The sequence below is a fragment of the Engystomops pustulosus genome, chromosome 7 (assembly GCF_040894005.1).
Source record: "Engystomops pustulosus chromosome 7, aEngPut4.maternal, whole genome shotgun sequence".
In the NCBI taxonomy this organism is placed as follows: domain Eukaryota; kingdom Metazoa; phylum Chordata; class Amphibia; order Anura; family Leptodactylidae; genus Engystomops; species Engystomops pustulosus.
The window spans coordinates 31,660,338-31,682,871 of NC_092417.1; the positions used below are offsets into that span (position 1 = coordinate 31,660,338).

The 22,534-nt window shown below is 40.7% G+C and overlaps 1 protein-coding gene across 1 annotated transcript; it reads left to right on the forward strand.

Annotated features, from left to right (window-relative positions):
- The first annotated feature begins 1,387 nt into the window (after window positions 1-1,387).
- Window positions 1,388-20,420, forward strand: DLL4 (delta like canonical Notch ligand 4). The gene is made up of 11 exons (XM_072115347.1): window positions 1,388-1,581; window positions 1,669-1,917; window positions 4,202-4,244; window positions 6,023-6,289; window positions 11,155-11,215; window positions 12,127-12,257; window positions 12,348-12,517; window positions 13,693-13,912; window positions 14,471-15,173; window positions 16,759-16,867; window positions 17,816-20,420. The coding sequence occupies exons 1-11, from the start codon at window positions 1,525-1,527 to the stop codon at window positions 17,819-17,821; spliced, it is 2,016 nt and encodes a 671-aa protein (XP_071971448.1). The 5' UTR covers window positions 1,388-1,524; the 3' UTR covers window positions 17,822-20,420.
- The last annotated feature ends 2,114 nt before the right edge of the window (window positions 20,421-22,534 follow it).

Genomic DNA, 22,534 nt, shown 5'->3' on the forward strand with positions numbered 1-22,534 from the left:
GGGTGTTATACTGAAAGGGTTACTATTCTTGGGTTGAGTTTAGAGCATAGCTACAATTATGGGGAGAGGGGGTGTCATAGCCAAAAGTTTGCTAATGGACCCATTCTAGTTACACCCCTGATATAATTTTCTAATGCAGATGTGAACAGAACCTTAGCTATAGCAAATGTGAACAGAACCTTAGATGTGAACAGAGCCTCAGATGTGAACAGAACCTCAGATGTGAACAGAACCTTAGCTATAGCAGATGTGAACAGAACCTTAGCTATAGCAGATGTGAACAGAACCTTAGCTATAGCAGATGTGAACAGAACCTTAGCTATAGCAGATGTGAACAGAACCTTAGCTCTAGCATATGTGAACAGAACCTTAGCTATAGCAGATGTGAACAGAACCTTAGCTATAGCAGATGTGAACAGAACCTTAGCTATAGCAGATGTGAACAGTACCTCAACTATAGCAGATGTGAACAGAACCTTAGCTATAGCAGATGTGAACAGAACCTTAGCTATAGCAGATGTGAACAGAACCTTAACTATAGCAGATGTGAACAGAACCTTAGCTATAGCAGATGTGAACAGAACCTTAACTATAGCAGATGTGAACAGAACCTTAACTATAGCAGATGTGAACAGAACCTTAGCTATAGCAGATGTGAACAGAACCTTAACTATAGCAGATGTGAACAGAACCTTAGCTATAGCAGATGTGAACAGAACCTTAACTATAGCAGATGTGAACAGAACCTTAGCTCTAGCATATGTGAACAGAACCTTAGCTCTAGCATATGTGAACAGAACCTTAGCTCTAGCAGATGTGAACAGAACCTTAGCTATAGCATATGTGAACAGAACCTTAGCTATAGCAGATGTGAACAGAACCTTAACTATAGCAGATGTGAACAGAACCTTAGCTATAGCAGATGTGAACAGAACCTTAGCTATAGCAGATGTGAACAGAACCTTAACTATAGCAGATGTGAACAGAACCTTAGCTTTAGCAGATGTGAACAGAACCTTAGCTATAGCATATGTGAACAGAACCTTAGCTATAGCAGATGTGAACAGAACCTTAGCTATAGCGGATGTGAACAGAACCTTAGCTATAGCAGATGTGAACAGAACCTTAATTATAGCAGATGTGAACAGAACCATACCTATAGCAGATGTGAACAGAGTATAAGTCTAGCATATATTGTGGGGCAGCTTGGAGTACCCTCTCTATTAGGGGGCCCTGTACATGCGGCTCTGCTTCCCTGCTGCTCTGCCGGCCGGTCAGTGAGTCGGCACGGGCTCCAGGGGGCGGGGCCTCGCACTGACAGCTGGAAGGAGCCGACGCTATATAAGTATCGGCAGCCGGCGGCAGCTCCACTTCCCAGTGCTACACAGTGACAGCGGGCACAGGACCTCACCGGTGGATTTATTGTCTATGAGAGCGGATAGGACCTGTATCTGTGGCCCGTACATGACTTTTGCTTGGACCTGTTTGTATAAGGAGTCCCATTAACCCCTGCGCTGCCGACAAATGAAGAAGATGGATCTTATATGGGGCTTGACGTTTCTCTTACTGGGTTTGCAGCAGGTAAAATTGGAAGCTTCTTCTTCTTCTTAGGTTGGATCGGGGGTGTGCAGCAGATCTGATCGGTTGGGGGTCTTGTGTGTTTCTCAGGTCGCCGGCTCCGGGGTCTTTCAGCTTCGTCTTGACGCCTTTGTAAATAGCAACGGGACGTTGTCTGACGGGGGGTCGTGTCTGCCCAATTGTCGCGTCTACTTCAAGATCTGCCTGACACATTACCAAAACGTGGTGTCCCGGGGGTCCTGCACCTTCGGCAGGGTGGTCACCCCCGTGCTGGAGTCCGGGGCATTCATGGATGGCTTCTCCAACTACATCAGGGTGCCCTTTAACTTCACCTGGCCGGTAAGTCACAACCTACCTATGTTTATGGAGCCAGCTACCTACAGAACTATTATCCATAGCCTAGATGGAACCTATAATGCAATATAGTATAACAAAGTATAACATAATATCATAGTATAAAATAATGTTATACAGCATAGTAAACTATATAATATAAGAATGGATAATACAGTACAATAAGCTATCATATAGTATAATATACTAGTATCATGTAATATATATCTGTATAGTAAAGTTCTCTAGAATATAGAATAGCATATTTTTATGCAGCATAGTATAACATAGTGATGTATACCATAATGTAGACAGTATACAGTCTTATAGTATAGCAAAGTACAGTACTCTATAGAATAGTATAATATACAGCAGCATAGTATAGCATAGTGTTGTATACCATAATGTAGTATAAGACAGTATACAGTCTAATAGTATAGCAAAGTACAGTACTCTATAGAATAGTATAATATAAAACAGCATAGTGTAACATAGTGTTGTATACCATAATGTAGTATAAGACAGTATACAGTCTTCTAGTATAGCAAAGTACAGTACTCTATAGAATAGTATACTATAGTATAATAGCATACATCAGTATAGTATAAAGCAGTATAGTGTAACAAAGTATACATTACAGCATATAAAAGTGTAACATATATTAATATAGCAACACACTGTATAATATAGAATAGTATACAATAGTTCAGCATAGTATAACATGGTATAGTACAGCATGTATAATATATAGCAAAATATTGTACACTGTAAGGTAGTCAAGCCAAAATATAATACTATTGTAAAGTACAGTATTATATAAAGCAGCATAGTGTAACATAGTATAGTATAGCATTGTGTAATGTGTAATAGTATAGCACAGAATATTATAAAACAGCATAAACAGTATAACATTGTATAGCAAAGAACATTATCATATAGAATAGAATATTTTAAAACTGCATAGGATAACATAGTATAGTAAAGCATAACGTAATCAAAGATAGCAAAATATAGTATAACATAATAATATACAGTAGATATTCATATAAGTAGATAAGTAGCCTGAATACAGAATGTTCCGATGTAAACATACCTGGTAATATTTACGGGTAAATACCCTTCTGTTTACACAGCAGCTCTGTAATCCTTGGAGCTTTACAACAAAGGGAAATAATATATAAACTAAAAATAACCAACTCTGTAAATATTTACATATATCTCCAAAACATTGGGCTTATTGTAAAGGAGTCCTGACCTGTAGAGCTTACAATCTATAGATTAGCGGGAGCCATAAAATTTTATAGGTTGAACCTGGACTTGTAGCTTGATACAGTGACTATGTGGTTAATTGCAAGTGCTAAGGTGGCTTTACCTGTACAGATATCTGGCCAATTTCTGTAAGATGGTGTGTTTTTGGGTCAGAGCCATAAAGTAGCAGCACTATGGTCTTGATGTAGCTTTAAAACCCTGCAATTTACAAGTCAGCTCAGTTTTCAGACTGATTGTTCCAAATTGATTGATCCTTGTTTGTTAATGGCCTCATTATTACCAATCATCAATCAATGAACAATCAATTTTAACAATCTGCGATTGACCTGCACATCTGTCGTCTCTATGAGGGGGCTGTACCCTTAATGACCAATTGATCTGATCATTTGAAATCTGTCACGTGCCAGAAAAAAAACGTACTAACGTGCGGAAAATCTGTCTGCCAATCAGATTGTAGGATGAAAGACAACTCGGATACAGAGAATAGAACACGCCATCAAAATTGATGAGGATTGGTTTTCTCCAATTTCATCACCTGTAAAAATCGGATTGGTCTCCAATCTATATCTGTGCGCGCTATATAAATAAAGGAATTATTATTAATTATTATTATTTATAGTCAGGTTGATACAATCTGACACATTGTAACAAAATGGAATGTTATGGTTTACAGCACCCAAAACGAGCACCAACTAATGACCCCCTGACCCTATAGACACAAAGTAACCAGTAAGACCTGTCACCTGCAAGATATTGTGAATTCGAGACGTGTCCAAGGTCCCCGCTGGTCGGAGACAATATCCCCCACCCCTCCCTCCTCCTGCAAAGCGCTTGGTTTAATGGAGATGTAAGCAGTAATACTATACGCAATTAGATTAATTAAAGCGTGCAGGCGGCTGTTAATTAACAGAAGCGCGCTGGGTGCTCACGTGATGGCAATTTTAGGTATTTTTGTGTATTCGCTCCATTTACTATGTATGTAATTTTTTAAAATATTTTTTTATTTTATTATTTTTTTCAGGAGACCTTCTCTCTGATTATCGAAGCGTTTCACAAACCTTCAGGTAAATAAAAGAACGGTGCTAGAAAGCGGCGCTAGAGGGCGCCATTGTTCCACCCATTAGACTCTAAGGTATCTTAGTGGTTAACCTTGCCCTTAACTTCAAATCCCGTTTCGACTTTCAAAACAAGCTGCCGTCGGAGAGATGGATTTTTTTTTTTTTTTCATGGCCTTACGTACCTAATCTCCAAAACAATTGCACTTCCTCCAGTTTATTTTTGGCGTGGGAAAGAAGTCCGCTCTTTGGTGAGAAAACCAGAAGTCTGCCAAATTGTCCTGACTGCCTTTTCCTGTATTTTACACCTTTTTCAAATTCCGCCCTTTGGAAAAGAAATAATGGCTTTTGGATGTTTTGCTGACATAGAGGAAGAGAATATTTCAACAAAACAATTCTCACATTGAAACCGTTTTTCTTGAGGCCACAGACTTCGCTCACCTTGGACGGCAAGACTTTTGTGGGGAGAAATTTAAAAAAAAAATCTAAAAAAAATCAAATTCTAAAAGTTTAGATTTCTAAAAAATATTTTTTAAAATATTTTTTTATTAATTCCAATTTTTTTTTATTACATACAAGTAACCAATTTTATAGAAATTAGAATTTAAACTATTCCTCTAGTAGAGGACTACAATTATACAATAATTTTTTTTCCCCATATTTTGCCTTTTCACTGCTTTTTACCTGTTATCAGTGACCACAGTGTTGCTACAGTGTCCGCAGGTAGTCAGAGGTAGTCTAGGACACACCCCTTCACTTAACATTGGTTCAAAGATACCTGAACCAATAAGGAGACAGGGGGTGTGTCTAGAGGTGAACCTAAACTCTCTGCTGCCTGACGTGAGCTATAGAATGGTGCTTTCTCTGCCCCATCCAATAGTAATGTATCAGGCTATTTTTTTTGTAAGTGGATTCTCTGTGCAGTGTTTAACACCTCTGCTGATATCGGGTGTGAAGAGACACTATTTTTATTTATCAGGTCCTGCTTTGTAGCAGATAATTGTGCCCCTGATGCTGTCCCACATCTTACTATAGTTAGTGCTGTCTGAGGCAAGAGGCTCAGTTGACCTTATTGCTAATGCACCCTTGGGTGTGTCTCTGACTACCTCAGACCTCCTGTAGACACTGTAGCTTAATTGTAGATCACAAAGCTGTTGTTATCTCTACAGTCTAGCTACAGTATCCACAGAATGTCTGGGGTAGTCTGAGACACGCCTCATGTGTAACAATTGGTTCAGGGTTTAACAGAGTAGCAACCTGAACCAATAATTAGGCAGGGGCATGTCTCAGATTACCTTAGGCTCCCTGTAGAAAATGAAGGTACAGGATCCACAGGGGGTCTGAAGTAGTCTGAGACACATCTCCTATCTACCATTGGTTTAGTAGCATAGTAGCAACCTGGACCAAAAATGAGACAGGGGGCGTGTCTCAGACTACCTCAGGCTCCCTGTAGACACAGACATAGGCACAGATTACAGCTCTGTGATGAGTTAAAAAGTCATAATCTTAGGAAACTACTACAAAAAGCTGGAAACCACATCCTCTAGTTACATTTTTTTAGCTCGTTTTTTTGTATTACACATTAACCTTAGGCCCTGAATCTATAAAATAGTCACTAGGTATATGTAAAATATTGTGAAATGAGTGTGAAAAATTCCAGTGTAAAGTAAGGCGGGCAGACTTCCTTAAAATCCTATTCCCTGCATGTGTTTTACCGAAATGATGTTTTTTTTTGGTTTTTCAAAAAATGATATCTCATTGCCCCTTTTTTGTCTTCCCACTTTTAGGTTCTAACCAAAAGGAAGTATTAGTCAGTGATTTTATCATCCAGAAATCCCTCAATGTGGGTGAAGCCTGGTCCAGTGACATGAAGATGGGGAAAGGAAATACAGAGCTGAAGTATTCCTGTAGAGTGGTCTGTAGCGAGAACTACTACGGAGAAACCTGCTCCAGGCTTTGCAAGCCCCGGGACGACCGGTTTGGACATTACGTATGTGAATCTGATGGGAGACGCACCTGTCTGAAGGGATGGAAAGGAGAATACTGCGCCAAACGTAAGGAGAAGGGAACATTGGAGGGACTATCTATCTTATCTATATCTATTGTTCCATTGTATCTAGACATATTGACTATCTCGCTCTCTATCTCTCGCTCTCTATCTCTCGCTCTCTATCTCTCGCTCTCTATCTCTCGCTCTCGCTCTCTCGCTCTCTATCTCTCGCTCTCTCGCTCTCTATCTCTCGCTCTCTATCTCTCGCTCTCTATCTCTCGCTCTCTATCTCTCGCTCTCTATCTCTCGCTCTCTATCTCTCTCTCTATCTATCTCTCTCTCTATCTATCTCTCTCTCTATCTATCTCTATCTATCTCTCTCTCTATCTATCTCTCTCTCTATCTATCTCTATCTATCTATCTATCTCTGTACTCATCATACTCAGCTACTGTGAAACCTGGTCTATAGAAACCATCACAGGATTTGTCGTTTTTCGGCCGAGCACTGAAACTTCTGTCTAACACTAAGGGCTCTTTCACATCGGCGTTGGTGCTCAGCTTCAGTTGCGAATCCGTTGTGTTTTGTCTCAGCTTTTCTTCTGTTGTGTCTCCGTGATGCATCCGTTTTGTCTCCGTGTCCACAATAAAAACCCTGAAGGTATAACATTGCTTTGAAAACATCACACTTGGTTTTTCAACCTCATCAGTGAAAAATGGATGCTTCATCTGGTTTTTTTTTTGCGGACCCATAGACATGTATTGTCTCCCGTGATCCACATCAGTGAAAAAAAATAGGACAAGTTTCATAATTTTTTCCACAAACAGACTTTGTGAGGCATCCGTGGAAGTCACTGAACCACGGATGTGAAAACCAACGCCAATGTGAAAGAGCCCTTACGATGAGGGACAACACAGCAGCACAGTTCAGGCAACACGGATTGAAAAAAAATCCAAAATTGGCAAAAATATAAATTTTATATATATATTTTTTTTCCTTACCGAATTTATAAGTACTCTACAGCAAACATGCAACCCCTATTTTCAATTTTTGGAGCCCTTTACTAATAATTGAGGATCCTATGAACAAGCAATAACATATCCGTTTTTTGCAAGTTTACTCTTTAATGGCTATAAAACGCATCTATTTGCATCCGCAGCTCAGATAAACCTTATGCTTCGCCAGTTCTTGCTCCAAAGTCCAATTTAGCACAGACAATTTAGCCTCCTTTATGCCCAGGAACACCTGCCAACACTGGAGCTTGTCATTAGTCCCATGATACATCTCTAATCTGCAGCCCATTCAGCTGTTCATTAACCAAAAACTGAAAGGGTAACGCTCTGCGGCTAGAAATCAGGAGAGTTTGTGTAATCACACGTTCTGTGCAGGGTTCTCCTATTCACCCGCAAGAATGGGTCTTAATTAAGCTAATGAACCACCAGCAACTTCTTCCCCATTAATAGCAATGATCTGATTTCATTATACGGTACCTGGACGAGTCATATGGGTCCATAGCTGAGACCTGATATTATAGCACTGTATGCGTGTTTAGGTAGTAGAAGTATAGATTTCGTGATGTTCTCAATATAGATTTATTATAGTGTGTTTGCACTCTTTTTTTATTGCCTATTGTGTTTTAAATAGTTACTCATTTCTTTTTAGTGCAAGTGACTGCAAGAAACTTTAGTTATGTTAGCAGAGGAAAGTGCTTCCTTCTCTACTTACTTTGGCTCTTATCCTATTCCTTCCCTCCTAATCGGCTTTTCACTCTCACATCTCTGCTGAATTCCGACTTGCTAACAAGATTGGTAGATGCTCACTGAGGTGTCAGATTACATAGAAGCTCTATGGAGAGGGGAGGGGGAGCAGTGAGTCACAGCAGCTAGGTCTTTGAGAGAACTGCAAATTCACAGACAAGGAGTACAGAGGGATTACAAGGCAGAAAACGAGCACAGATAGTGTTACTTACTCCCCCTGTACACGCACTGGACTATTGATTGCAGTGACTTGTCTCAAAAGGTTTGTCTATGAACTTTTAAAAACTAATCCCCCTGACTGCCCCAAAGACATGCACACTTGGTACAGCGATGTATGGAGAAAGGCATAAGCCCTATGGAAATGACTGTTTTCCTTTTGAAACAAATTTATCATACTGATAAGTTTTACAGATATCAGGGGGGTGAACCCATAATGCATAGTTAACGTTAGGTGAATCTTAGTAATCGAGTGTGTATTGGGTTGTTGAAAATATTCCTTGACAGTAGATGACTGCTAGAGTTAAACATGCCGTCCTTTTGACTCCCACATGAACAAGGGAGTACATGCATGCATGGTCAAGCTGAGCGTGTATATCTATAAGGGGGTTGTGAGGGAAACCTGCTTTGTAAATATGCCAAAAGACAATGGTTAAGGGGATAGCAAGTCAAAATTTCAATGCCAGATGATTCTTTAGGGTAATGTTCGGCTTGCGTCTTAAGGGTAATGTTTCGGTGTAAATCTTGCCTGTACAAGTACATTGAGAACGAATTATTCTGAGTTGTGTTGCATCAAACATGTTTTTGGCATAACAGAGGAATCGTGTTCAGTGAAGCAATCTCGGGGGAAACCACAGCTGGATCATCGCTTTCACATTGTAAACCGGGTATTACTGTAACCCTTTGAGTGTGGGATGAGTCATAAAGGGTTAATCCGGCTGTAGGTAAATTCCTCTTACGAAAGTGCTAGCAATGAAGTCGTAAAGTCGCCATTTTAAGCACTAAAGGGTTTTATGTTATCATGCGCGGTTAACCCTTTACTTATCGGGCAGACTCATATAAACTCTGGCCCCGTGGAATTTTTTTTTTTTTTTTTTTACAAAGTTTAGGCTGCAACAAAGGAAAACAACAAAAACAACAAAAACTGAGAGCCCCGTCGTTGTACGTAAAGCATTCCAAGGCTTCTGATCTTTTACACGTAATCGCAGGGAACAAACAGGAAGCAGACGTAGGATATTACATTAACTTGACTGATATCAGATGGATCTGCTGGCGTTCCCACCAATGCCTGTAAAGAAAGGGCAAAAGAGCTTTTCTTTTGGCTTTTTTTTTTCTACGCTGCGCCATTTTTGACAACCTGATATTTTTTAAGGATTTGTCATCACTGTATGGCGTTAGGTTGTATTCATACAGTGGGGAGATGTATCAGAAGTGTCTGAAAACAGAACTGTTCTAGTTGCCCATGGAAGCCAATCAGAGCTCAGCTTTCATTTTCCTTCAGCTGTTTATGGAATGAAAGAAGCAATCTAATTGGTTGCTATAGGCAACTACAACAGTTCTGCTCTCAGACACTTCCCTGTTGCAGTTTTTGACTATTTATTTTATTAGTTAAAGGGGTTGTCCATAGATTTATCAACATGGCTGCTTCCTTACATAAACAAATGGTTTGGAATGGAGCTTAGTTGTAATACCACACACTACCCATGGTCAAGTGTGGCGCTGTTTTTGGAAGAAAGCAGTCATGTTTTCAACCGCTGGACAACCCCTTTAAGCGTGTGGTTTTGGTGCCTGCTTCCTGCTTTAAGAGTTTCACAGTCTTGATTTCAAAAGGGAAAATCCTTTGTTTTTAGAAAATCACATGAATATTTCCTAGAACTTTGACTAAATTGCAAATTGTAGAAATGTGTGTTTTTGATGTGTCGTAGTAGAGGGCATTTGGCGTGCAGTGTTTGCGGCGTGCTTCAGACGCTCTGCGGCTCTCCAGGGTCAAGTGTAATGTCGCACGCTCGGGTGGCTTGTGCTGTGCGGCACGCGTTGCTATTGTTATCCTTGGCATTAGCTCCAGGGGACAAAGCGGAGAGAACAGCTGTAGTAAGGAGGGAGGGCGAAAGCAGCAACAACGGGAGCAGCTGTTATCTCACTCAGACTGGGGCTCAGGGCTGAAGGATTGTTGTTCAGAGTCATCCAGGCATTAAACGAGGTCCTTGTAAGCGGCAAAATCCCTGTCACACGGCTGCGGCGGGACAAAATTAACTGGCTGCGCCTCTCATTTAACAGATTGGAGCTAAGGGAGGGCAAAGGCGACGAGGTGGACAGCATTGAGGTGGTGACGGAGGATGGCGACCGATATAGTGATGTCCTAGGGGACCGATCTCAAAAAAAACATGTCATGTCAATCAAGAAGACTTAGCTAGTATAGGACGATATATGAGACTTTTTTTTTTACATAAAATACTTTTAAATCCAAATATTTATCCCAATTTTTATGTATTTTTGCACATTAACGGAAGTTAAATGGAAAAATAATAATTTAGCGGAGCGCTGATGGGATGATAGAGTAGGGAGCGAGGATGCTTGGGGTATCAAAGAAGCAGTGCTCCAGGGACTTCTGCTTGATCGTTACTGCAGGGGTAACTATATCATTAATAGGTGCACAGTGGCAGTCACCCTAAAGCCCCTTCCTTCTGTCTATAGGTTACCAGAGCTTATAAGAAGGGGCCCATTTACTGTTCACAGAGGCACCCTCTACTGTCTGTTGCACGTGCTAATAAGTGGCCCATTTACTCTTCCCGCTGAGGCACCCTCTACTGTCTGTTCCATGTGCTAATAAGTGGCCCATTTATTGTTCCTAGATAGGCACCCTCTACTGTCTGTTGCATGTGCTAATAAGAAGTGGCCCCTATATTCTTCCCGCAGAGGCATCCTCTACTGTCTGTTTCCACTGCTGCACTACTACATAGCAACAGTACTGTCACAGGACGCTACATCCTCTATAGTCATTCAGTAGGCAAATGGTTAACAGGCACACATGTGAACTTGACCTGATGTGTAATCGGATCTGCGGAGGTTTTCTGGTATATGACATCCCAGCGTGTTGTTAACCTGTTTATTTATGTTGGTAGTGCGCTCGCTGCAGAACAAAAACATTCGCAATGACAATATTGTATTTTTCCACAGCAATATGTCTGGACGGGTGCAGCGAGCAAAATGGTTTCTGCAACAGCCCCGGGGAATGCTCGTAAGTAGATTTATATACCTGTATATTTTTATGTATTTTTTATGTAAGGATCATGATGGACATTAACTTCCAGCGTAGAACAGTTGTCAACCATTCTCTATATAGAGGAGATATTAATGATCAGTCCTGTTATGAGATTGGTGGGGGGCCAACCAGTGATGTTCTTGGTTGTCAACATTAAAAAATTGGTTCTTTTTTTTTTCATAAACAGTGTCTTTTTATGAACAAAACACCATGGACCACATTTATCAAAACTGGTGAATCTGTACAATGTGCAGTTTGCCTGTGCAGTGTGCAGGGGGCGCCAGATTCCTCAATACTGGCACCCGGTCTTCATGAATCTGGAGCCCCCTGCACTGCTCGGAAAGTTTGCACAATTTTTTTGGTGCACTTTGTTCATGCTGCAGAATTGTGGCCCATGTTTTGTTCTAATATCGTAGCACAGATGTATTGAAATGAATGTAGCTTAGTTGCAATACCATAAATGGCCAGAGGTGGAGCTGTTTTTCAGACCCCTTTGAATAGCATCTGGTTGTTGCCTGCAATACCACTTCTACTTAATTTATGGTAGACGCATAAATTAAATGAGATCCCCATGATCACTACAACAAGGATCCTTTGTAGTCAGAATCAACTAACAGCTGGTCACATGTGTATACAGTTTTTTGGAGCCTCCAGAGTTAGCCAAGTATTAGTCAATCCCAATCCCATAGAGAACAAATGTAGGCACTTTGGTACTGGCCTCGGAAATTTAGGGGACCCTCTGTGATCACTAGTTATCCTCAATATCCTAAAAATAACTGGATTAACATGTAAACATCATTACGATTTGACTAGATTTACTTCTATGGTAACTTCCGCTTTATCTGCTATGAATTTTCTTAATTTCATGTTCTCATTTAAAATTTCAGTTGCCGTCCTGGTTGGCAAGGTCGCTATTGCAATGAGTGCATTCCTCATAATGGATGTCGGCATGGAACGTGCCAAGCCCCATGGCAGTGCATCTGTGATGAAGGCTGGGGAGGTCTGTTCTGTGATCAGGGTGAGTAGACTAAACAATTGATCCAAATATCGTAGCATTGTTGTTGTTTTTGTTGTATGGTATTGCTAACAATCATAATATTTCTTGCAGATTTAAACTACTGCACCCATCATAAACCCTGCAAAAATGGAGCCACTTGTATGAACACCGGCCAAGGAAGCTACACGTGTTCTTGCCGACCGGGTTATACTGGAGTGAACTGTGACGAGAAGATCAACGAATGCGACAGCAATCCTTGCCGAAATGGTGGTAGCTGCACGGTAAGAGCAGAAAATACAAAGTACTCCTATGTCTTAGGCTGCATTCACACACACGTCACCACCCTGGGAGAGGAGGAGGGGGTGCTCCTCACCCCCGGCCATTTCCATAGCGATACATGGTGCACGGTGCCACAATACCTAGTCCTATCTTTTCGCCTGAGTAAGGAATGGTACAATGCCGCACGTGTGCGGCTCTGTGCGCCCATTACTGGCCTACAGGGGACGTATATACGGCGCCCGTAAATACGTCCCCCAACGGCCGTGTGAATGTAGCCTAAAGCCTACAAGCGAGAAAGTGAGTTCAGTTCAGTGATTCGAGGTCTACCGCCAGACCCCCTATGTGATGCCCAACCTGAGTATGCATAGAGAGTGTATAGAGAGAGAGTGCATGCAGTATGGAGAGACATCTCTTGGAGCGATTTATATTTTCTTAGAAGAAAAGGATCAGGAATCTTAAAATCCATTAGCCAAATCGTTATGTCTCCCCCATGGGAAGAAAATCGTGATATCTCCATTGGCATTAGAACGTCATGTGGTCCTGCAAAAAAGAGTAGCCAATATTAGTCTGTGAGATCAGCTTTATTTATAAGATGTAATGTAGGTCAAAGTAAGACATCCGATTCCTATCCCATTTTGGAAATGTGACCTTTGACCAATTTGACCTAAACCCCTCCTCACTACAATGTCAGGGGAAAAAAGTTTCTCTGGATTTGTATTTTTCTAACCAGTCTATGACATGAATTCATAGTCTCACATTCCAGACATACTTTTATAAGATCGCATGGTTTCTAGTATATATACTACATATCTGACATTGTATACATGCGCCGCGCACAGGTGGTGAGAAATAAACTCGGTTTTCCTTTACCTGCACTATACCGAGGTCATCCTGTATGTAGTACCTGAGGTCGGAGAATGGAGGTTATTGTCCTTGCCTCTGTATTTGGTTTCATATTCTCGGCTTGTCGAAACTAGAAATTTTTCTGCTGTGTTTGCACTATCAACATTTTGCGTGTGTAATGTATGAGTAAAGCCTGTGTATAATAGCTGTTCTGTTTATATTGTGTATCCCTGCAAACCTTGCCCTAGACCCATGTCTTAGAAAATGTCTTGATAGCTGCCAGCTGTTTCTTCACATACTTACCCAGAATATTCCTTCTGCTTCTTCTTCGTAGGACGGGGAAAGCGGTTACATCTGCGAATGTCCTCAAGGATATTACGGAACCCACTGTGAAAACAGCGTATTAAATTGTGCCGATTCGCCGTGCTTTAATGGTGGTACATGTAGAGAGCGGGAAATGGGGGCCAGCTATGCGTGTCAGTGCCCAATGGGGTATACAGGCTCCAACTGTGAGAAGAAAGTGGACAGATGTATCAACAACCCTTGTATGAATGGTAGGTACTCAGTCACTTGTCCTCCATCTGGAGGCATCATTGCTGACCTCTTACCAGGGGACCAGGTTGACCCATCGTGGCGAGCAGTGGGGGTCTATTCTATGGGGCATTCCCATTTCAGAATTTATATCTAAGTTCTTGTTCTCATATTCTGGCCTAAAATCTGTCTATTTTTGGAACCCTGTAAATATAAAAGAAACTCGCACATGTGTGGCCCACTCTTTTTCATTTGACCCTGTTCTCTAGATTAGTACAGGTCCTAGAAGTTCCACCAGATAAATGCAGGTCCTACCATTTCACTGCTTGAAGGGGCTGCAGTTCTCTAGAACAGACACAGCGCCATATATTTGATAGTGGTAGAAATTAGGATTTCTGTTGTCCATTGCAATTTATTTCATATCTGGAAAATGTTTTTTGATACTTTTGGCAACTTTTTGATGATGTTTTAGGTATAAAGCCATTGTATTGTTACCTTTGTGTTACAGTCAGGTTTATTTAACCCTTCACTAATGTGAATTTGTACATTAATACACTACATATATATTATTTTTTTTGCAGGAGGTCAGTGCTATATCTTCAATTACAAACAGCTGTGCCGATGCCGGGCCGGATATACAGGGCCGACATGTGCGATCAATATGAACGTGTGTGCAAGGACTCCCTGCTCCAATGGTGGGACCTGCTATGACAATAATGGAGACTTTGGATGTATTTGTCCTCCCGGCTTTACTGGAAAGACGTGTGATATAAAACCCCGAGACGAATGTGCCGGTGACCCATGTAACAATGGAGGAACGTGCCATTATGTGCCTTATGAGAAGAACATTGCTTGTGTTTGTCCCTTTGGGTTCATGGGAAGTCGGTGTGAGTTCCAGGTAGAAGACTGGAACTTTCCTTGGGTGGCGGTCTTCATGGGCGCCGGCCTGGTCGGACTTTTGGTTTTGTTATGTATGATCTTCATCATTGTAAGACATTTCCGTCAGAAGCCAATGCAGGACACTAGGACTATGAATAATTTATCAGATTTCCAGAAAGACAACTTAATACCAGCATCACAGCTTAAAAATATTAACAAAAAGAAGGACTTGGAGGTGGATTGTGGACTAGAGAAATCCAATTACAAGTTAAAAAACCACACATTAGACTGCAATATAGCGAACGGACTTATTGGTGGGGTCATGAATGGAATGGGGAAAGCGGACAAGTTCCACAATAGTGAAAAATGCTTAGAAGAAGAGAAGTTCCCTCTTCGTCTACACAGGTAAGAGGAAGGGGGGAGATCTGCCTGGCTTTTTGGGAAAGGGAGTGGTTTTCTAGATTTTCCCCAAAGAGGAGATTTATGGAAAAGAAGGATCCAGCTATTGGATTTCAACACCCTGATCCTAACCAGCTCTAGCTTGGTGTCCCAAGTATTGTAAATGTAGTTTCTTGGGGCCCAAAAATCTGATACTATATGTATTTCCAGTGCCTTTATGCTTTTGTCATAGTTTGAGGTCATTTAGTTCAATGTATTAGGATGTCATCTAGTGCAAATCCAAGTGCAAGTGAATATTTTCTTATCTCCAAAAAACAAATGGCAAAATACTTCATTGTTAAGAGTTGGTTATAGAATAATAACTTATATAGTGCCATTTCAATGTGCAATGTGTGGTAACTTACATAAATTTTTGGCCGCCTTTTTCCCACCTACGTCACTCTTTCGCCGAGTGGACTTCGTGGAACAAATAGTGCGGTCTGAATTCTTCACCTTAAAGGACCAGGCATGATGCCGGGATAGAGAAAAATGGGTTCATATAATTTAAAAGAGAATTTATTAGTAAAAAGCTGAGTAAATTCAGATAGGACTCCTTGGAGAGACAGTAAGAGTCCTGATTACCTCGCCCCCACACAGTGATTGACAGCTCTCATTGTATCAGTATGTGTAGAGAGACATTTGGCAATCGAAGTGTGTAGGCAAGTTAATCAGGACTATCACTACCAATCACTGTGTGTGGGTGGGGTAATCAGGACTCCTACTGTCAATCACTGTGTGGGTGGGGTAATCAGGACTCCTACTGTCAATCACTGTGTGTGTGGGAGGGGTTATAAAGACTTTCACTGTCATTCAGTGTGTGTGGGTGGGGTAATCAGGACTCCTACTGTCAATCACTGTGTGTGTGGGAGGGGTTATAAAGACTTTCACTGTCATTCAGTGTGTGTGGGCGGGTTAATCAGGTCTCCTACTGTCAATCACTATGTGGGAGGGTTAATCAGGACTGTCACTGTCAATCACTGTGTGTGGACGGGTTAATCAGAACTCTCATTGTCAATCACTGTGTGTGGCTGGGGTAATCAGGTCTCCTACTGTCAATCACTGTGTGTGGGCGGGTTAATCGGGACTCTCACTTTCAATTACTGTGTGTGGGTGGAGTTATCAGGACTCTCACTGTCTCTCCTAGGAGTCCTGTACAGATTTACTCAAAAATCTTATTCCAAATAATATTAACTTATGTTATCACAGAGCTCAGCTTCTCTCCATCTATCCTATCATGTTACAATGAACATTAAAGTTTTTCCATTGTAATTATTAATGTGAGTCATTCAAACTAATAAATCCTAATAACTCCTCTAGCACTGTCATACCCCCCCCCCCCAAAAAAAAAAAAAATCAGGTAGCAGGTACCCCAATCTTTTCAGTTTCATGCTGTATTGGTGGCCTCTGTTCTAGGAAGAAGGTTCATTTTTGTGACTTTCCCTTTGTTACCCTTTGGTTTCCCTAAATTTTATACTGGTTAAGTTTTGCAATTTGTAAAAAAAAAAAAAAAAAAGAATTTCTTTTATACTCATATTTATGTTTTTTCTTACAGTGAAAAGCCGCAATGTAGAATATCCACTATATGTTCCCCGAGAGATTCAATGTACCAGTCAATTTATGTGATAGCAGAAGAGCGGAACGAATGTGTGATAGCTACAGAGGTAAGGAGATCCACATCATATATTTTATTTATTTTTACAACTACCTCATGAGATTATTCCTTTATTACATTAGCAATTCATATATACTAAACTTAGGAATAAAATATAGATCAATACCAGGAATATATTGGTAGATATTAGGAATATATATTGGAATATACCAGGAAACCTCAATCTTTGTCCCTTTTTTGTAATTTTTTGGAATGAGCCTAAAACAATACTAATATATAGTATCATGGCCGAGCTATGGCCATGACCCCCCCCCCCCCCCCCCCCAGCAGATCTTACCGCAACTGGCATAGAATTGCGCTGTAGCCTTCTCCAGTTTCTGGCACAAGTTATACATAGTGACCAGTTGTGGGGCAGGAACTTCCCATGCTGGCCCGATCAATGGCCACGCCCCCTTCTTACTGTATGCCAACTTGGCATAAGGGAGGAAATAGGTGCAATTCCTAGTTTAGGGGCAGGAATTGTGCCTATTTCAGGTTTGCTGAAAACTGGCACACAAGCTCTGATTATTCCCCCATAATCCTCCTCAAGCCAGTTATCTTACAGTCATACATAAGGTTGTAAGATAACTGGGGGGGGGGGCATGGAAATTTCTTTAAATATTTGTATTTTAATGAGATAATACAGATTCATCGAAATCTGTGTTACCCCCTATCTCTTTAAATTTGGCGATAGATGCGGCTCCAAAGTCCCAGTTTTTTCAGAACAAAAGATATGTGTCCACAGTTTGACTTTCATCAGCCCCCCTAGGCATAGTATACTATATCCTATCCCATAGTATACAAGACCCAAGGCTTTGTTCCAAAAAGTGGGCTCCGGACCCATGTGTGTGCATGGTATTTTTGTTGTGTAACTTTCTATACTGATTTTGTGTCTTGTTTTTTTCACTTTTGCCTTTTATCACTCACTATATATCCTTTTATTCTCTCCTTCCCACAGGTGTAAAAGTTAAACATCCAGAAGTGTCACTTAGACGTTCTCCCAAGCGCCACAAACGGAAGGCATGCCACGTACCTATGTTTACAATTCATGACTGGAGGTGATTTTTCAGCACAAAGGTGAAACCTGCTGCTTTTGGAAGATCTAATAACCTGAGTTGAAGGGATAGATTGTGGCTTTGCTTAGAGAAGCAATAGACTTCGATCACTAGCTCTAGTGTTTAGGCGTTTGATCGACTGAATGTAACAAAACTGGAAGAAACTGTTCTAGAGACTGTATCACTACAAGGCCGTTTCTTAAAGTGTCCTTTTTCGAAAGCCTCACGACGTTGCTAATGTGAGCCCGACTGACAGCGATGGCTATCGTCTACTCATGCCTTAGAATACACATTCCCGAGAAAGTGGAGGGGATTCGTTTTGCTATGCAGAAACAAGGTCCTGGCGTTGTCCGTGTTTATGTTTTTAGAAGTGCCTAAAAGTGTCCCAAGAGACTTTGTGTCGGCTAATCACTGCTTTTCTATGTAATACCTGAACAGTATTAAGCTATGATTATTAACTCTTCACACACTGCACGTCATGCAGCCGAAGGTTTTGGGACAGATATCCTGGAAAACGAATGTGGACTATGCTACCGAAACTTCTACAGTCTTGTACAACCTGGACTAGTCAAAGCCTTACACTGCATGACAAGTCAATACAGCTGGCCATGTTATATATATATTTTTTTGTAATAATTCATTTTGCACTACTGAGAATTGTGAGATAGAACTTTTTTTTTTTTTTTTTCCGTAACACAGAGAAGACTATAATAATTTGGTATCACGGTTTTTACGCTGCCTTAGTAATTTATAGAAAGGCACCAGACCGATGTAAATGTAAGGTTATTCCATTTAAGTGCATTCTTTGAAACCTATATCTTGTGTATTGTGTCCTCAGTTGGCATAATGGGGAACTCGCATAACTTAATTCTAGCTCTTTTTCTCAATACAATGGGGTTTTCAAGGTTTTTAATATCGATGACCTATCCTTAGGTCAGATTAGTAGCGGTCTAACCCAGAGCACCACCACTGATCAACCAATTGAAAGGGCTAGGTTGCTCCACAATAAGCATAGCACTTTAAATTGTGTAGTGGCCATGAGTGGTATTGCAGTGTTGCCATTTAAAGGTATAAGTGAGCCTGCAGTACCATGCACAGCCACTACAAGATGTACAGAGCCGTGTAAGGCTGCATTCACACTGTTGTATGGGGGATGTACATACGGCATATATACGTCCCCCATAGATGGCAATGGCGCCGTACGGGAGCGGTACGGTGCAGCAAAAGTGCAGCACCGTAGCATTCCGTACCCCGTGAAAAGATAGGGCATGTTCTATCTTTTCTTGGAATAGGGCGCTGTGGCCCATGTTTCTCCAAGGAGAGGGGCGGGGGTCACCCTCTCCTCCTCTCCCCGGTGCCGACGTGTGCCCACAATGCTACGGTATGGCGGGCACACGTCAGTGTGAATGTAGCCCTAGTTTGGGAGCACCCCAGGCCCTTGAACTAGCAATGGTATCAGGGGTTGGACCATCACCGATCTGATATTTACCTACCCCAAGAATGTTTTTTTTCATATAAAGTACCAGAAAATCCCTTAAAGGGGGTTACTGTTTAACTACAAAGTCAGTGGCTGCTCTGGATATCAAGGTGTTTTTATTTTTTAAGTCGATATGTATAGTTTTTCTTGGCCGTTGAAGGGCTAAAGGGGTTTCTTAAATTATTTTTGTGTCTATTAGAGCGTCAGAGTTGTGTGTATGTGTCTCTATGTGTTATATACACACATCATTCAGTTTCATGCATATTGTCTGTACCCGGTAATTCGGCTTATGTCACATATATCATAAAAAATAGCATTAAAAAAAACTACTGAACTGTGACCAAGAAATTTCCCTAGTCCCCATCTCATACCTATTATGATCTGACTTGGATGTCAGGAATAGTTGGCCGTACACATTACATGGTTGTTGGCTGAAGCCACCGATTTTGGTGCGGCTTCACGACTTTTCAACGAAAAACGGATCGAGCTATTGGTTTATAACATGACCGATCCTTGTTTTCTTGAGTGTCTGTCATTGGCAGACAAGGGGGTATATGGAGGACATAAAGAGGTTGATCGGTAATGTGTATGGCCCACCGTAGACAAGAGCTGGTCATCCAAGGAGGGCATCTTCTCCTCTATCCTCCGACATCTGTGTTTTTATGTGTTGTGCAACATAAGTCTTGTCCTGCCAGCCAAGAAAATGCTACACGCAACATTTTCTTGCCCTTTTTAATGAGACTTGAAAGTACAGATGTCAGAGAATACTGTAGATTTCTGGCTTTTTTTTTTTTTTTATGTCGCTGTGGTTTTTTTTACATTTTTTCTTTTAAATCTATCATTTCAATAATTTAACATTGAATCAAAAGCACTGAACTTTTTTTTTATATCTTTGTTTTGTATATAATGTATATTTATAATCAAAACAAATGTAAATATGTACCGTCTTGTTTTAACCTGATACCATGAAAAGTTTGAGTTTTATTTTATTTTATTTTTTTCAAAACAAATGAAAAACATCTTCCAACTAACTGGTTTCCTGTCATTAATTATAAAGTTTTATTGTTTTCTTTTATATTTTATTTATATTTATAAAAATCAGCTTTCGACATAGTCTCCATAAACTTTATAGTCAGAGCGTTATAAGGTAGTAATTAAGGGAGATCGTCTGTGTCTTACATTAACAATAGAAGACTTCAATCCTTAAAGGAAATCTACCATTTGCTTTTATACATTGTGAGCCAAACATACCGTAACAATGCTGTAGTGACACTGATGCAGAAACATATCTTGTTTAAAACCTGAACCGAGTGGTTTTACCCAAAAAACTATTATAAAATTCAGGTCCTTGGCAAAGCTGGGTGCAGACTGTCTTTAGTGCATAAAAGAGCTGCCTGAACTGTCCAGACAGGACTAATCAACCTGAGCTGGATACACAGCAGCTGGGGGTGGTGCATTGATTACTTCTGCCTGTCAGGGATTACGTATTGTCAGCTTATGCTGGGTGGGTCAAGGCTGGAGCAGTGCATAATTAGGTTGAATAGAAGTGCCGAGCCAGCCAAAGGAGGGACAGAGCCTCCTTATCATAATTTTCTAATAGTTTTTTCAGCAAAACTACTCGGTTCAGGGATTAAACAGGACATGTTTCTGAATCAGTGTAGCTACAGCAATCTCAAGCTAGGTTTGGTTCATAATTCATAAAAGCAAATGGTAGATTTCCTTTAATGACCAGAATTATTTCTGTACTTCGCTATTTTTTGGGCTCCTAAATTTTTTTTTGTGTATGGCTGCTTTCATTTGGAAAACATCTAGAATCTGAGTGCTCACGGAACACTGTAGAAAACTTGACTCTGAAAGTGTAACAAAATTTTTTTTTTAATTTTATATCTTCACACAAATTCTTTTGATCGATATATTTTTTTTCCCTCTTTTTTTTTTAAGGGGTATTAGGTAAGATAAAGACATCAACGGAGATTTTTTTGTAATTAATATATATCTTTAATTCTATCATGCTCATATATTTAAGTCTAGGTTTCCTTTAAAGGAGATCTACCTTCAGAATCTATTATTATAAATCAGGGACATTACTCATAGATCCAGGCACAGTGACTGTGGTAATCTTCATATATTTGTTATCAACTTTTAAAATTATACTAAAGAGACAGAAGGGCTACTGGAGTGTTACCAGAGCCCCTCATGCTGTAGCTTAAAGGCCATCACAACCGTGGTGAGATAACAGCAGGAAGAGGGAGGGGGAAGTGCCGTGGGAGCAGGGGGGGGGGTTAGACAGTGTAACAGCCTGTGAAGACAGAGCACAGAGTGGCACAGGAAGAGCCCTTCAGCTCATTAGCATAATTATAAAAGTCGATTTTAGAAGGAAGGAGGCCATGGATAACAAATATAAGAAGATTACCACAGTCACGGTGCCTGGATCTACGAGTAAGTGTCCCTGGTTTATCATGATGGATTTTGCTGGTAGACTTCCTTTCATTTCAATTTTTGGAGCATGTATTGGGCATGTTCATATAGATACAGCAGCTCTGTTTCATTGGGGGGGGGGGCGCTATCTAATACACAGATTACTGGTTTAGCCAATTGAGCCATTGTGGGTCTTGTATAAATTCTATAATTCCCCACAAGGGGAGAAGGAGAAAAAAAAATCACACTTCCATAATTGTATTGCAAGTATACAACAACCACAATAATGTACACAATTGAAGGGTTGTAGGCAGTGCATTCACTTTACCGCCAACCAAGCAGAGCATATTACATTTTGTAGTGGCTAAGCTTGGTATTGCAGCTCATATCTATTCTCTTGACTATAGCTGCAATACCAGGATCATCCACTACAACAAAAAGTAGGGCACTGTGCCTGGTAAAGAAATATGGGGGAAAGTGAATGAAGCTTTTCAAAGCTTATCAGCAGGGTTTTCTGGATATAGACCCCTTTAATCAGTTAGTCATAGTCTATTATATGTATATCAATATTGTAGCCCCAGAAAACCTCTTTAATCTTTTCTTATTTGGTGACTTTTTTATTTACCTACTCATTAGTGGGGGAGATTTATCAAGTGTCTAAGAGCAGAACTGCTCCAGTTGCACATAACAACCAATCAGAGCTCAGCTTTCATTTTCCCACAGCTGT

What these genes read in the sequence shown, in the direction of transcription:
- DLL4 (XM_072115347.1), top strand. Translation starts at nt 1,525, where the DNA reads ATGAAGAAGATGGATCTTATATGGGGCTTGACGTTTCTCTTACTGGGT. An exon ending in AACAGCCCCGGGGAATGCTC is followed by an intron (nt 11,216 to 12,126) that starts GTAAGTAGATTT and finishes TTAAAATTTCAG; the next exon opens with TTGCCGTCCTGGTTGGCAAG. An exon ending in GAAATGGTGGTAGCTGCACG is followed by an intron (nt 12,518 to 13,692) that starts GTAAGAGCAGAA and finishes TCTTCTTCGTAG; the next exon opens with GACGGGGAAAGCGGTTACAT.